Genomic DNA, 15143 nt, shown 5'->3' with positions numbered 1-15143 from the left:
GTATAGCTCAAGTGGTAAAGCATATGCTTAGCATGTACAAGGTCCTGGGTTCAATCCCCAGTACCTCCATTCAAAAAATAATTAAAATAAATAAAGCTAATTACCTCATCCCAAGGGAAAGAAAAAAAGAACGTGTGTTCTCCAGTTACTGGGTGCCACGTGTAATATATATCATTAGACCAGTTCTGTTAATCTTCCAAATCTTGACCAAATCTTCCACATCATTACTGATATTTTGTCTAGTTCTATCAATGACTAACAGATATTTTAAAATATCCCTCAGTGATTGTGGGTTTGTCTAGTTCTCCTTTTATTTCTGTCAATTTTTGCTTCATGTATTGTGAGGCTGTGCTGCAGGGACACTAAGATTAGAGCTTTTGTGTCTTTCCTGTAAATGTAACTTCTCAGAACTCTGAAACGCCATTCTTTATCTTTAATAACATTTAATGTCTCTTTATTTGAATTAACATAGCATTTGCATGTACATTATTTTTCCAGCTCTTAATTTTCAACTTCTCTATGTCCTTATATTTAAGGCAAATATTCTTACAGCTGCATAGAGTTTGGGTTTTATTTTAATCCAGTCAGACAAATTTTATCTTTAAAATGGGGTAGGTATTTCTTCTGTTATAAAAAATAATTATGGATAATTTTGGTCAAATCTACCATTTTACTGTTGCTTTCTATTTGTCTGGCCTGTTCTGTGCCCCTTTGTCTCTCTTTTCTTGCTTAGACACACTGTCTCACTTTATCCTGGAGAAAGATTTATAGGGATGGGGTTGTTTTAAGTACACTTCCGCTGATGAGATTTGTCAGGGTACTGTGGCAGGCAAATGTTAAAAAATTATTTGGGTCTGCTTTCCCTAGTAGATTATAAGCTCACTTGAGGACAGGGACACTCACTGTTGCCTGTTCCACATCGCCAACTCCAGTATTGCTAAGTATCAGTGCTCAACGAATGTCACATTGAGTTGTTCTCCCCTACGTGTTATTTTATACATAAAGCACCATACGTTTGTAATATTTTATCTCTTAAAACCAAAATGGGGCTGGGGAGGGTATAGCTCAGTGGTGGAGTGTGTGCTTAGCATGCACGAGGTCCTGGGTTCAATCACCTCCATTAAAAAAGAAATGAATAAACCTAATTACCTTCCCCCTTAAAAATAATAAAAAATAAATTTTAAAAAACCCAAAATGAATGAGAGTGAACTATAAGTTTTGTAGAGAATACATGACATTCTGCTAAAAGGTCCTTTGCTTCTTGGAATATATTTTTAAGAGAAATTGATAATATATAGAAGAGAAATACATTATCTGTTTAAAGAGGAGGGAAACACTTATTTAAAACATAAATGGTTTTATTTCAGGGAGAAAATGAGAAAAGGGTTAGAGAGCAGTAAACCCGTACAGTCGAGGGGAATACCACACACACACACATCAAGAGATGAATTCAGGAAACTCAAGGGTAAACTGAGGTTCCTCTTATTGGGAGACTTCGGATACACTCACAAAGCTTGGTTGAGGACACTCTTCTCTTCCGTTATGCTCTTATGTGCCTGTTATTTTACATGTTGACAGGCAATGACGTTCACTGAAAGAACTATCTAGACCCCAGGACCACATTTTTAAAAGGCTATTTGAACCCCTTAGACCCATGAATATTCTGGCCCTTGCCTAAGCATTAAGTCAGCTGGTTGACATCTCTGGGTAAACTATAAGAATGTGGACTTTTTTTTTTTTTTTTTTTTTCTGGTTATTGACACCAAAGTTTAGGGTATCCTGTTTTGGTTCCATTTATCCTTCTTCCTCAGAGAGTCATTCCGATCCTAGAATTCCTACATTCTTTTATCATTGTTAAACACTCCTTACTGTGTATCCTCATGAATTTGTCCTTGATCTAAATCAGAAGCTCATTGATAAATTTGTATTTTCCTAATTAACTATGTTAGTCATCGATAATATTGACTGAATATTTTAGATTCTCCAATATTCCAGAAATGCTGGTAGAATGGAATCTCTAAGTATTAGGCTGGGTGAGGTCACGCGACTAGTTTTGGCCTCTGTACTGTGGGCAGAAGGGGCTTGTGTCACTGCCTGGCCACAGAGTTGAATTGCTTGCAGCTGTAAGACTATCCAGTGATCTCTTTTCTTTCTGGCATCATGACCAGCAATACCTGTTCTGTGAACCTGGGTCCCTGAGTGGCTACAATGAGCAGAGTACCCCTGCTGACCCACAGTGATTATGTCGTGTGAGCAAAAAATAAACTGAGGTTTTAAGTCACTAAGATTCTGTGATTGCTTATTACTGTGTTACTCAGTCAGGGTTCTAGCATAGAGAAAGAACAAGTAGGATAGACATACACACACACAGACACGTGGTGGTTGGTTAAGCAAGTCTGAAATCCATGGGGCAGGAAGGGCAGACTGTAACTCGGGCAACAGTGGATGCTACAGATCACAGGTGAAATTTCTTCCCCTTCAGGAAAGCTTCAGTTCTGCTCTTGAGGATGTCCACTGAATGAATGAAGCCCACACAAATTATCTACAATAGTTTTCCTTACTTAAAGAAAAATCATGACATATTTTAATCACCTCCACAAAATACCTTCAAACAACTCCTAGGTTAATGTTTTATTGAGTAGCTGGGGATGCTGACTAGCCAAACCGACACACGCAGCTGAGCATCACACTGTGGCACAACAGAATTAGGCCCTGGTTACATGAACATAGTGACAATTTGGTAAGACTTGACTGTCAGCGGACCTTAGACTTAAATTATCTATCTTATACGTCCTTTTTCTATAAACAACTACAAACTGTTGGCTAAGTGACAAACTTCAAAAAAAAAGAAATGTTGTTTTCAACCCGTAAATTAAGTGGTCGTTTTTATGGCATTCTTTTCCCTTTTGAGGGAGTGCCCATAGTGGGTACACGTGAAACAGAGCACATGAAACACAGACCTTCTTCTGGTATGACTAACCCCTACCCCAATCCAGTGGGGAAAGACGCCAAGTCAAATGTGCCGTGACCTTATCCCACCTCTTCCCGTCCCCACAATGGCATCTTAAAGTCCCATCTTCCTCCATCACACCTCTTAGGAGTAGCTTCAGTTCCATCTTCTACAAATTCCTGTAAACTACCCACTTGCCTTAAATATTCAGCATATTATTAGCAACTTTTGCATTTATTAAGTCATCAGAATATACATATAAAGACAATTTCTAAATTTGTAACACATCTGCCTCTCCTTAACTTGGTGTATATTCTCGTATGAAAAAATGATGGCTTTGGGCTTAGTAAGTTCTAATTGATCTTCCAGCTCTGACAATCTCTGTGCCTATCGAGCAGTTACCTGCTAAGTGGGTTTTTCATTTCCATTCTCAATGTTTCTTATTTACGGGTGTAGGATATTTGGTTAAAATTGATTTGATATTTAGTGGGTATAGAGTGGGTCCAGGTGATTTACCGTGAAGACTTCCAAGGTGCGTCTACATCTAATCAAAACAGGGTGGACTACAGGGCTTCTCTTACCTCCTCATTTATTTAGAAATGAGGGTGACTCGAACATTAATGAGCGTGTCGGCCCCCCTGGAGTGCAAAGAACAGACAGGGTATCTCAATTAATACGAGTTTATTTGTGTCGATACAAAAGAAAGTAAGGAAGAAGGCAACCCAGTAACTATCAAGTCCAGCCTCATTGTTCAGAAGTCAATCATTACGTCAGTAACCTAAGGGCAGAAATGGTGAATCAACAAGAATTCTAGCTGTTGTAACTGCAGAAATAGCTGCCATTACTAGTAAGGGTGACAGCTCTTCTCTGATGTAGAGACAACTCATGTCTATTTTGGCTGCTTTTGCTGCTACTCATTCACTTTCTGTATCTGATATTCAAGGTCCCTAAAGGAGGGCTCTGGTTGGTTGGGTGGGTACCATCCTCAGTCACCCCCTGGCCTGTAAATGAGCTTCTATGAGTCAAGAATGTACCTTAATATAATTAGATGTGGCCAGCATGGAACGTTCTCATGACAGAAAAATGCAGGGAGCAATGCGTGTGCTCTCTCCAGTACTCCAGGAAAACTACAGCTCCGCCTATGAAATATGAATATAACATACAACCGTCCTGTTTGGGACAAAAAAACCTTTTGTTTCCAATTACACATTTTTTTGGGAGAGAGAATGTTGCCTTGCATAACATGCACCATAACATGCACCTTCTAAAGAAGCAGATAATCTCCACTTTTATGTAAAAGTAAGTGAAACTGTAGGTTAAGCTCTGAACCACAGGAATGTGGTTGGATCATATTTTCTGAGTTGTCTTTAAAGAAATTCTTCCCCCATTTATATTGGAAAGTCACATATAATTTCAATATTTTTAATCCTGGAAGTTGAGGTCATATTCTCGTGATCTGTGTTATACCTACGTGGAGACATTCTAAAGCAGAAACCAGATTTGTCTGTGTTATTATCTTATGAGTTGCTCATAATTTCTCAGTCATTCCTCAGAACTTTCCACACATAGAAGACAGTAGAGTCCATAAGGGAATGCAGCCACTGTGGAAAACAGTATGGAGATTCCTCAAAAGATTAGGAGTAGACTTACCATATGACCCAGGAATCCCACTCCTGGGCATATATCCAGAAGGAACCCTACTTCAGGATGACACCTGCACCCCAATGTTCACAGCAGCATTATTTACAATAGCCAAGACATGGAAACAGCCTAAATGTACATCAACAGATGACTGGATAAAGAAGATGTGGTATATTTATACAATGGAATACTATTCAGCCATAAAAACCGACAACATAATGCCATTTGCAGCAACATGGATGCTCTTGGAGAATGTCATTCTAAGTGAAGTAAGCCAGAAAGAGAAAGAAAAATACAATATGAGATCGCTTATATGTGGAATCTAAAAAAGAAGAAAAAAAGAAAGAAAACAAAGCATAAATACAAAACAGAAATAGACTCACAAACTTGTGGTTGCCAAGGGGGCGGGGAGTGGGAAGAGATAGACTGGGAGTTCAAAATTGTAGAACAGATAAACAAGATTCTACTGTATAACACAGGGATATATATACAAGATCTTATGGTAGCTTACAGAGAAAACAATGTGACAATGAATATATATCTGTTCATGTATAACTGAAAAATTGTGCTCTACACTGGAATTTGACACAACATTGTAAAATGATTATAAATCAATAAAAAATTTAAAAAAAAGAACATTTCAACATGTCTAAGGCTATATCCATTTTACACAAGGAAGACTTCCCCTTACTTAAGTTTTCTCTCATATGAAATAGAAATAAATCATAAATATTCTTCATCTTTACCATGATTTAACTGGCGTCTGGTACAAGATTATTTCTCATTGGACTGTTAGCCCAGTTGAAAAAAAGAAAACCCATGAAATTGTAGGATTCAGAAACTGTTGATAAAGTCAAATTATTATTGGCTATTGCAGATTCTGAAAGTTGGCTTTATTAAGCCTTTGCTAAACTCTCGAATGACAGCTTTAAGAGAAGTATGACTCTTCATATTTCTTCTCTTTATAGAAAGGGTACCTGTCTTATGCACATTCCATACACACTCTTTCAGAGATAAGACTTTGCCTCAAATCCAAATTACTTTGGCGAATTAACAGTTGGGTTCTGTGTGGGTCTAGTGAAAGGTGCCATGCTAAGCACTCCAAATGTGTTTGTCTTGAGTAGGCGCTCAACCTCTGAGTGGCCAAATGGGAAGGGAATTGTTGCATGTGGAGGAGTTGGGCTGGATGGCTTTCAAGGTCTCCTGTAAACCTGAGATTCAACGTGGGTTTGTTGAGCAGACACCAGGTGTATCTGATTACGGATTTAAGCCTAGAGAGGACAGAGGGTGTTGGCTGCTGAACTCCATCCACAGAGGCCTTTCCTGTCCCTAGACCAGAGTGTAGAGCCTGGTCACAACAATGTTTTCTTTACTAAAAAAAAGGGATCATTTATTTATTCAAAACCAGTGCCTATTGGAAACAAACTCTTAAAAAAAAAAAAAAAAGCAGGAATACTGTTAAAAGGATGCTTCCTCAGGTGAACATACAAAATAGTGGGACTGTGGCTGCTGGGCCAGCTGCATTTCCATCATTCAGGACATAAAGTGCAGCTTGGGTATTGATGAGAGACCGTTTGTTGCTGAGATTAAGCTGAGGAGGAAAAGAAATGCCTTATCTCACAGAATGAAAAGGCCATATAATATTTACTTCTGAAAAAATTGAGCGTTTGGTTATGTGAAAAGTTTGAGAATCTTAATGATGTCCTCAAATTCAGCCCTTTATAACACCAATTTATTTAGGGATCTGAAAGCTAATAATATAGACATGTCCAGGCACAGCTTTATCATATTTATATAAAGAAACACTAGAAGTTCAAGATGCTTTTTGTAACAGAATTAGAAGTTTAGTAGTTGAACATGACAAAAGAAAAATGCATTAACAGCCTACTAAATCTCACATTTCTTTTCATCAAATTGCCAAAAGAAGCGTAAGTGATCGGTGATCTTTTTTGGAACTCTGTGAGTACAAGACTGCTAATGGGTCAAAAATAAGAAATTTTGGTTTTTACAATCTCAGGAAACTTCTGAAGCAGACCTATCTAGTCACCATAAAAGGCAATATCCTTACAATTCAGTCAACGATGGGAATTCTCTCAAATGGGAAAGGTAGGCTATGAACTGGGGTTGAGTTCAGGGCTATTACAAAGACTCTACCAATTTAAATTAATAAGGTAAAAATAATAAACATTTGGTTACTGATATGTAAAGCAACAAGATGCTAAATCACAGTGAACGGAAAAATGCTGAATGTGAATTAATTTATCCAATGTATCTTAGGCTAAATGGACATGATAATAACTTCTCCTTCAAAAGGCTTATAATAAAGTACACCAGTTCATTGAAAACAAGCACAGAAGGCCAAAGAATCAAACATTCATCCATAATATTGGGGACTGTTTATAAGGGGCTGATAACCAATAGCAAAGTATCTTTCATGACAGAAGATAACCGTTCTATTGCGAGTGAAGCAGCTTTTTACATCTCTTAAATGTTAAAAATAATGGAATGAATTTTGGACAGAGAAACTCACTCCAAGTGGCAATACATATGGAAGAAAAAAAAAGGCAGATTCTGGGATAGAATTCCTGAGACAGATGACTCTGGGTCTGATCTTATCAAGGAAATCTTATAGTCTTTTAATTTTTTCCACCTGGAATTTAGCTCAATAAAAATTTCTAAAAACAAACAAAACTCAAAATGAATCCCCGTCACTTGAGAATAGCCATCGGCCGGCAAGAAGTGAGCTGCTTTCAGTCCCGGGTTCAGTGAGGCACTTTTTAACAACCAGTAACTGCAGTAAAAAAACACAGTTTTTCAAGGGGTAAGACCAAACAAAAATGTGGTCACACCCATCTCACCAAGAACCGAATCAGAACTGAGACAAACAGCAGCACAAACAGCCCAAATGGGAAAGGCCGTGCCCAGAGCTACGCAGAGGCAAAGCTTTCTCACAGCCCCTTCGGTTTAAAAAAATTTTTTTTTACTGAGTCTGCTTTGACGTTTTTAAGACTTTAGATTTATTCTATGTCCCAGCAGACTTTGGAAGGCGGTGAAGCTCCCTTTACAAAGTCCTGTAGAGAGAGTGGGGACACGTGCAGCGTGCCTCGCGGCTGTCATTTTCAGGTACTCTCGGTGGCGTTTACAGAGCATGGCTAGAACCCAGAATGTTCCACTTCCTCTCCGGTGGTTTGATAAGCTGTGTGGTTCAATTATCGGATATACTAGTGGCCAGTGGCAGTGCAGTGGAGGCCAGCAGTGTTGTGATTTGACAGTGTGTGCCAGTGATTTGATTTGCGGGGTGATCAAAGTTGTGTGGTTTGGGAGGAGAGCAGGCTGCATAAACCTATGGACACTCATACGCAAGGTTCCAACAGGAAGGTCCATCCGAAGGCCTACTGGATCCACAGGAAGTGGAAGTGTTCTCAGTGAATCACTGTTTAAAATCAATGCTTGAGAATCAATAAGGCACTAGGTTAATGCTAGCAGCATAGAAACCTAAAATATAGTCTCAAATTGTGTTTCCTTTTCTTCTACCCCCCCTTGGGAAGTGATTCCTGGAATGTTTATGCAGAAAGAAATAGAGATTAGTAGTCACCCTCTTTCTAATAATTTCTGGCATGGACATCCATCACATAGCTTAAATCTAGAATTAAAGTGTTTCTGTTTTGCCTTCTTTTCCTCTTGGGAAATAATTCCTGGGTTGCTTGTTGGTGGGGGAAAATGGAAGTTGGTGGTCTGTTTAGCACATACACAAAGTCTCAGAGAGAGGGAGACTACCTCTAGGCATTCAAATAAAAGTTATGCAGAATTCAGTTTTCTCTCAGGGGACATGAACCCATTTACGACACTCTGCACAAGGGCTGTTTCCCTGGCTGCCGCTGAAGGCCAGCTTTGCCTCCCGGAGTCAGTGGCCTGGCTGCTGCTGCCTGGACCACCCTGAGGAGGTGGCCTGCCAGGCCAGGTAGGGCTCTGCTGCCGGTGGTGCATGGCAGAAAATCCCGGGACACAGTTCTTGGAGCTACCTTTTTGATGGAGCTCAGAGGGAAATGGTGATCATGGTCATTTTGTAAAGGATGAAATTCTCTTCTGTTGTATGCAAACGATAGCAACTGTGAAGGGGCCCCATTATACCAAGACTGCACCTGTCCCATGGCTGTGACAAATACTCCAGGAGACAACTTGAGAATGAACAAGGAAGCAATCAGCACTCCTCCCTTTATCAAATTCAGCCCAGATTCCTTTTCCTTGCCTATAAGTGAAGTGAGTGTGGTTGTCTGTCGCCATGCCTACCCTTTGCTTACTTTCTTTGGCTTTCTCTTTTTAATCATCACCCAAACTACCTTTCCTTTATTGAGATGACTGACAGGATAACCCCCTACTCAAACAAGGATTGAACATAGGGTAAATATTTAGACTCTTATGGGCTGGCCATTACTGATGCAGAATTTCATGAAGAATCCCCCAGGTGTTCATAAAAACATGGTACTCTTAAAAAGCCAGCTTCCTTCCAGTCATTTGCACTACCTGGTTAGTAAATACTGGTAAAGCAATACTTGGAAATAACAAGAAAGGAAGTTATGTGATCGCAAGACCACCAATAGCCAGTCTACACCAAGTGAACCCACTGGACAAGATTTGTGGGTTCCTCCATCACTCTCTCTGGCATAGTAGAAATCGAGTCTCTAGAAATTAAAAAAAAAAAAAAAGAGATTGCTTTTTCTTGCTCTAAAAACACATGCATATATGCCAGTCCTAAGGAAGAATCCCACGCACGAGGTCTAGTTTTGTGTGGCCGTTACTGACGCCACAGTGACCCAACAAAGTGTTCCATCAACATGCTGACAATCCAGATCTCCAGCAGGGCTTCTGTGTCGCCGTGTTCACGGACATTTGCAACCGGAAGCTGTGGGTTTGTTTTCCCTCATGGGTTCTCTGGGAGAACCTAGGCATTGATGACAGCAGGATACCATAAAAACAATTTTGAGAAAAAGATTATACATCGTAATGCTTAGCATTTATATAGTTCCTTTTGATTTCAAAACAAGTTATAAATATTTCCTACCATGACAACACCTTTGCGAGGTAGGATTATTAATGTCCCTACATTACCAACAGAAACCCGAGGCCAAGAAGTGCAGGACTCTGTTCCAGGCCAGCGAGAGAGACAGGAGCACCTCTAAGACTAGGCGTCCTGAAGGGCACCTGCTCTGGGCTCTGAAGAGGCCATGCCTCTCTTGAGCGTAGTCTCCATTAATATAGGGTTATACGTTATATAGATACAAAACAACAACACACAAGGACATCATAGAACAATAATCCAATATTTTGGTTTCTTAGTAAAATATGTTAAGCACAGTATTTAAATTGCATTTCTCTGAAAAGCATTTGGTATATTAAATAGCAGAAGGTATATTAAATAGCTCTATAAACGTTTGCTGGCATACTCTTAATAGCATAAGGATTCTAAAGAAAGTAAAATCCACTTATAAACACCATAAGCTAAACAAAAATGTGAAAAACTACTTTATTCTCATAAATGCAGACTTCACAGCTTGCTGGGTATTAGCAGGTGGCTACATAATTTTTCTGAGCTTGAGAGAAAGGATACATATTGCTGGCTATGGTTTTAAAATATCAATTTGGTAGGGAAAAATGCAGTTGAGGGGTGAAAGTTAAAGACTGCTTTTTACATTTTGCATCCATTCTGAGCCATTCATACAAATTCAAAGCATATAATCATACTTGGAACTAATGTTTAGGTGAATATAGGGAAGCTACATAATATTTTTGTGAGAAGAGAAAATGATAGAAAATAAAAGTTATGGTATTCAAAAGAAATGCACAAGGGGACGAAAAGATTATTTTTCAGGTGTGTTGAAGACGGACAAGAGATGTCAGCTGTTCGTGCTTACATGCCTGGGTAGGTCTTGGAAACGGTTTCCAAGGACCAGTACTTGGTTTGATCAGTCGCTTCTCCAGGGCAAAACCCTCACTTCTCGTCTCTGAGTCTCCAGTTCTCAGAATGGTGTTAAAGAACTTACCTCATGCTAAGCTTCCTAAGAACTGACCAGGAGGGTCAGCAGAAAAAAGTTCTAAAACTAGAAAGGAAGAGGCATCAAAGTCTTAAAATTTGTATGCAAACGTAAAAACTAACTTCCAAGCCCAAATGACATTCTCTGTCAGAAGTAACAAATACAAAAGTCTTAAATTTCATGTACACACCGCTAAGATATTGGATTAGTACAGGTCGTTCAGAGAATATTTTTTATGTGTGCTTTTTCCCTAAAAAAGACATATTAAATTGTTTTTCTCTCCTCAAGTCCTTTTTATATAAATGAGAAATACAGGGTGTCCTGTCAGTTTGTTCGTTCGGGCTATACATGCGAGGGGTCTTTCCCACTTGCATTGTAGGTGGCAGTTTTGTTTGAGGGGGGTCTGAGCTTGAAGAGGCTTGAGCAGTTTGGCTGCTTGGTGGGCTGCAAGGTTCTGGCGTAGGGGGAGTACCAGTCCCTCTCAAACACGTCCTTCAGTTGCTTAATGATGCTTGTGCTGTTCCTCACGTCTGCTTGGTTGATAACAAGGCCCGTGCCGGCATTCTGCGTAAAATCATTCCCTACCCAGTCAAAGTTTCCTGCAAAAGACAAAGGCAATGATGGTAAACAGTTAAGACCCACTGGGGAATATTCTCCATTTAATGAAATATAGAGCAGATTCTATTAAAAAAAAAATACTGGGGAATAGTGACAGGGAGACTGAATTGTGTTGACAGCTCATTTGAAAAAAAAAATTCCAAGAAGGCTTACATATGGCATATTAATATTTGCATATTATTTTGGCATTTTCTTCAGCTTTGCTCAACTTGAAACTCCAAACAGGGACTCCGATGTTCTTTTTGGTAAATGTTATTTCTTATTGACATTCACAAGGCGAACTAAATACAGCAACATTTAAAATACATAGGAACACACTTAAAAATCCCGTGAACAATGACTAGCTTCTCAAAGAGGCAACATCAAATCCATATGTACAGATGAGGGATTCTAATTATAATGCTCAGGAGCTTTCGCATTAAAGAAAACGCTGAACCAGAGAAAGAGAACCAATTTCTAACTCAATACACAAAACACTGCTTGCTTGGGCTGTAAATCACTTCCCAGCCCCAGGACCAGGCTCCTCAGCCCAGCCTGTGACAGCAGGCTCCGTGGGGTGACGGCTGGTGTTAGGCGGTGTGTTAGCTGGCTAGGGCTGCCAGGACAAAGAACACCGCACAATCAACAGAAATTGACTGTCTCACAGTTCTGGCGGCTGAAGGTCTAAGATCACGATGTTGGCAGGTTGATTTCTTCTGAAGGCTGGAGAGTGGGATCTGCTCCAGGTCTCTCCCCTTGGCTTGTGGATAACCGTCTCCTCCCTGTGTCTCTTCACATCTGTCATCTCCCCTCTACGCACATCTCTGTGTCCAAATTTCCCCTTTTCATAAGGACTCCAGTCAAACTGGATGAGAGCCCACCCTAACGACCTCGCCTTAACTCGATTACCTCTGTAAAGACCCTGCCTCCAAATTAAAGTAAGACTTCAACATATGAACTTGAGGCAGGAGGAACAAAACTCAGCCATAATAGGTAGGTAGTGAGGCTGGGATCTGCCCCAGAAGGGGTTAGTCATGTCTATGCAACGCACCTGTAGGCCGTCTTCAAAGTGGGAACAGATAAAAGGGGGTGGACTTCCCCAAACCCCCACGTGAACCTTTTGCCTTTGGTATCCAGTGGGGAGACGATTCCAGCAGGACAGCAAAGGAGCTCTCAGGAGGGTACAGCATCATTTATTTTCTTTGCTTTTCTTAGTCCTTCATTTACACATATTTATTGAGTGTCTAATATCTACCAGGTACAATATTAAGGTCATGATATAAAACTGAAAATGACAGTCCCCGCCTTCCCGGAGTCCAGGAGAAAGACACAGTAAGTGTAACACAAGGCATATGAGATAGGACAGGAGATGTAGGTATACTCTGTCATGAGGGCAGGAGAAATGAGGTTTTTTTTCTTTTAACTTTATTTTTCTAATGGAGGTACTGGGGATTGAACCTAGGACGTCATGCATGCTAAGCCAGAACTCTACCACTGAGCTATACCCTGCCCCTGGGAATTACCAACTCTGGCTAGATGCACCGGGAAGAAAGCACTTTGTTGACTAATGAGAAAGGCTCAGAAGCTTATCAATTAGGAAATTCATTCCACAGGGAAGACAACATATTTGTGGACAAAAGGTATGATTAGGATCTCAGAGCATGAAGAGGAAGAGTTAGGGATGAGGCCGGGGCATCCAGGACTTAGAGCAGAGAGGAGCTATCATTTAGTCCAGTGCCTACCATGAACAAAGCACACTGTGCTTTCTACTTGTATGCATTATCTCATGTACATGGTAGGATTTATGCCCACTTCACAGACAAAGACTGTGAGGCTCAAAGAAGTGAATAAATTTGCCCAACTTCACACAGTTGATCAATGGTCGACCCAGGTCTGCCAGACTCCATGCATTATCTTCAATACCGTGAACAAAGCATGATTCTCACTAATAAAAACTGAGCCATGTCAAGACTGACCAAATTATTTTATAAATTACCACCATCCTCTTTGGTTCAGAGCTGGTAAAGGGAACTCAAGGCTTGTAAGCGTAGAGCTTGACTTCCCATTCCTGCTGTGGCTCCTCAGGCATCCTGCAGGAATATTTGCTGAAGGATGCTGGAACCGTGGTCTGTGGGCATCCTTGACCCATGGCCAGGCAGCTATCTGTGGGAGAAGCTGCTGGTACAAGGGACATATGTAGAGAGAGCCAATATCTGTTCCTTTAAAGCTCTCATCCTTTGGTCCCTCCTTTGCTCTCTGGAGCCCCTACACATTATCAACTCCCTTTTCCATATGACACCCGCTGGAATACCGGAAGGTGGTTCCCTTGTTCCTCATTTTACTCCTTAAGTTTCTTTCTCAGGGCCTAATACCAGGTCCCTAAATCAAATATCATCAGCATAGAGAAAGAACTCCTCTCTCTTTCTCTTTATATTTCTCCCCCGTCCCACCCCATCCCACACAAACACTACAATGACACTGTCAACGGCTTCATGATAGACATAACTTTGGTTGAATTTTATTGCTAGAAATTAGTGAAGTGCTTGCCAAATGGTTTATAATACGGGGTCAGAGTCTCCGCACAGAGACCTCTTGCTGTTGCCGTGTTCCTGACCGTGTGCTCTCAGACCTGTGGCCATGCTCAGAGGCTGTGTCTTTGTGCAAATGCCCAGTGCCAGGTGAACACAAGCTTGAACCTCAAAACTGGGCATTAGTAGCCCCTGCAGGTTGAGAGTTACCCTGGAGCCCGCTGGTGAGACGGCACCTTCTCTTCATTCCATTAACCAAAGACTCCTGTGTTCCTGCAAGTTTTTCAAGGACTTCTTGATAAGACACTAAAATTTCATCTATGACTAAGCGCCACACATTCAGTCAAGGGCAGTAATTCATTCTCTCATTACGTTATCTCATTCAATATTCACTGCAGTCCTATGAGGTGACAATATTAACTTCACTGTACTGATGAGGAAATTACAGCATGGAAAAGTTACGTGATTTGTCCAAGGTGGAAGTGAAAAAATTCCAGAGGAGGCTCATAGCGAGGTCTGACTCTGCAGCCCACACCTAACTTGGGTTTCAAGTCACTTCTGATCCTAAAGGTGCACTTGCTTTGAACTAACTGCACCCTTCACCCGAGACTTCACGAGCCTCCAGGGCGGGAGCATCAGGCCACACTGAGATCTCTGCTCCATTCACGTGCAGACCTCACTCTCTGAAGGAAACATGCATAAGTATGCTTTGGGGGCAGCATGGAGAGGGGGAAGGATGAGGGGAGAGAAGCGACAAGATTTTGAAGTTTCATTCTGTGAAATTCAGCTTTTTCCTTCAATACAATGGATGGAGCCTAGATCCTGAAACTTGACTGATTCTCAAAAGTTTTAATTAGTTTGTTCTCAGAAATCATAGCCCTAGGTGGCTCTCCCAGGACTACAGGGCATTCCTAACACCAGTGCGATTATGTTTTTCTACCCTCCACTTCCTGATGGCTGGGCTCAACTTCAAAATCATATATATGCTTCAGTAATTTTTCAGTTGAATTGCAGTTTTATACAGCTCTTCTGGAGACTGCCATTTCAGCTTCTAGAACACACATTTAGCCCCAGATACCAGGAGAGCCGTAGTGCTGCCCTCAGGAACAACTTGCGAGGGTGCAGGTGAACTCATTGGGTATATAATATATAAATAACCAAACCACCTTTCAGACAACTTTGTCAAGCTTGACTCAAATATACTCTGGAGAATTAAAAATCAGAGAGTTGATACTGTCTGGGGATTCTTCGGTAAGTCTTGTGAACATTTAAGGGAACTGTGATTCCATGCAACTAGTGTAGATTTTTCTTAATTCAGCATTCTTGGCAAGTGTCTGAGTGACTCTTATGAGATTTCCAGGACACGCTGATAATTATTTAAATTATCAGTGAATT

The 15143-nt window shown here is 40.7% G+C and overlaps 1 protein-coding gene across 3 annotated transcripts in view; it reads right to left on the bottom strand.

Annotated features, from left to right (window-relative positions):
• Positions 1–10091: 10091 nt before the first annotated feature.
• PLD5 (phospholipase D family member 5) overlaps positions 10092–15143 on the bottom strand; it is a 214309-nt gene continuing 209257 nt past the window's right edge. For all 3 annotated transcript variants that reach the window (XM_074351772.1, XM_074351773.1, XM_074351774.1), the window contains one exon: positions 10092–11222. In XM_074351772.1, the coding sequence (XP_074207873.1) occupies positions 10966–11222 (257 nt within the window). In that variant the 3' untranslated portion in view covers positions 10092–10965. The remainder of the gene's footprint in view (positions 11223–15143) is intronic.

This window comes from Camelus bactrianus, chromosome 23, assembly GCF_048773025.1.
Source record: "Camelus bactrianus isolate YW-2024 breed Bactrian camel chromosome 23, ASM4877302v1, whole genome shotgun sequence".
Taxonomy (NCBI): Eukaryota; Metazoa; Chordata; class Mammalia; order Artiodactyla; family Camelidae; genus Camelus; species Camelus bactrianus.
This window is presented reverse-complemented; position numbering and strand designations above follow the sequence as displayed.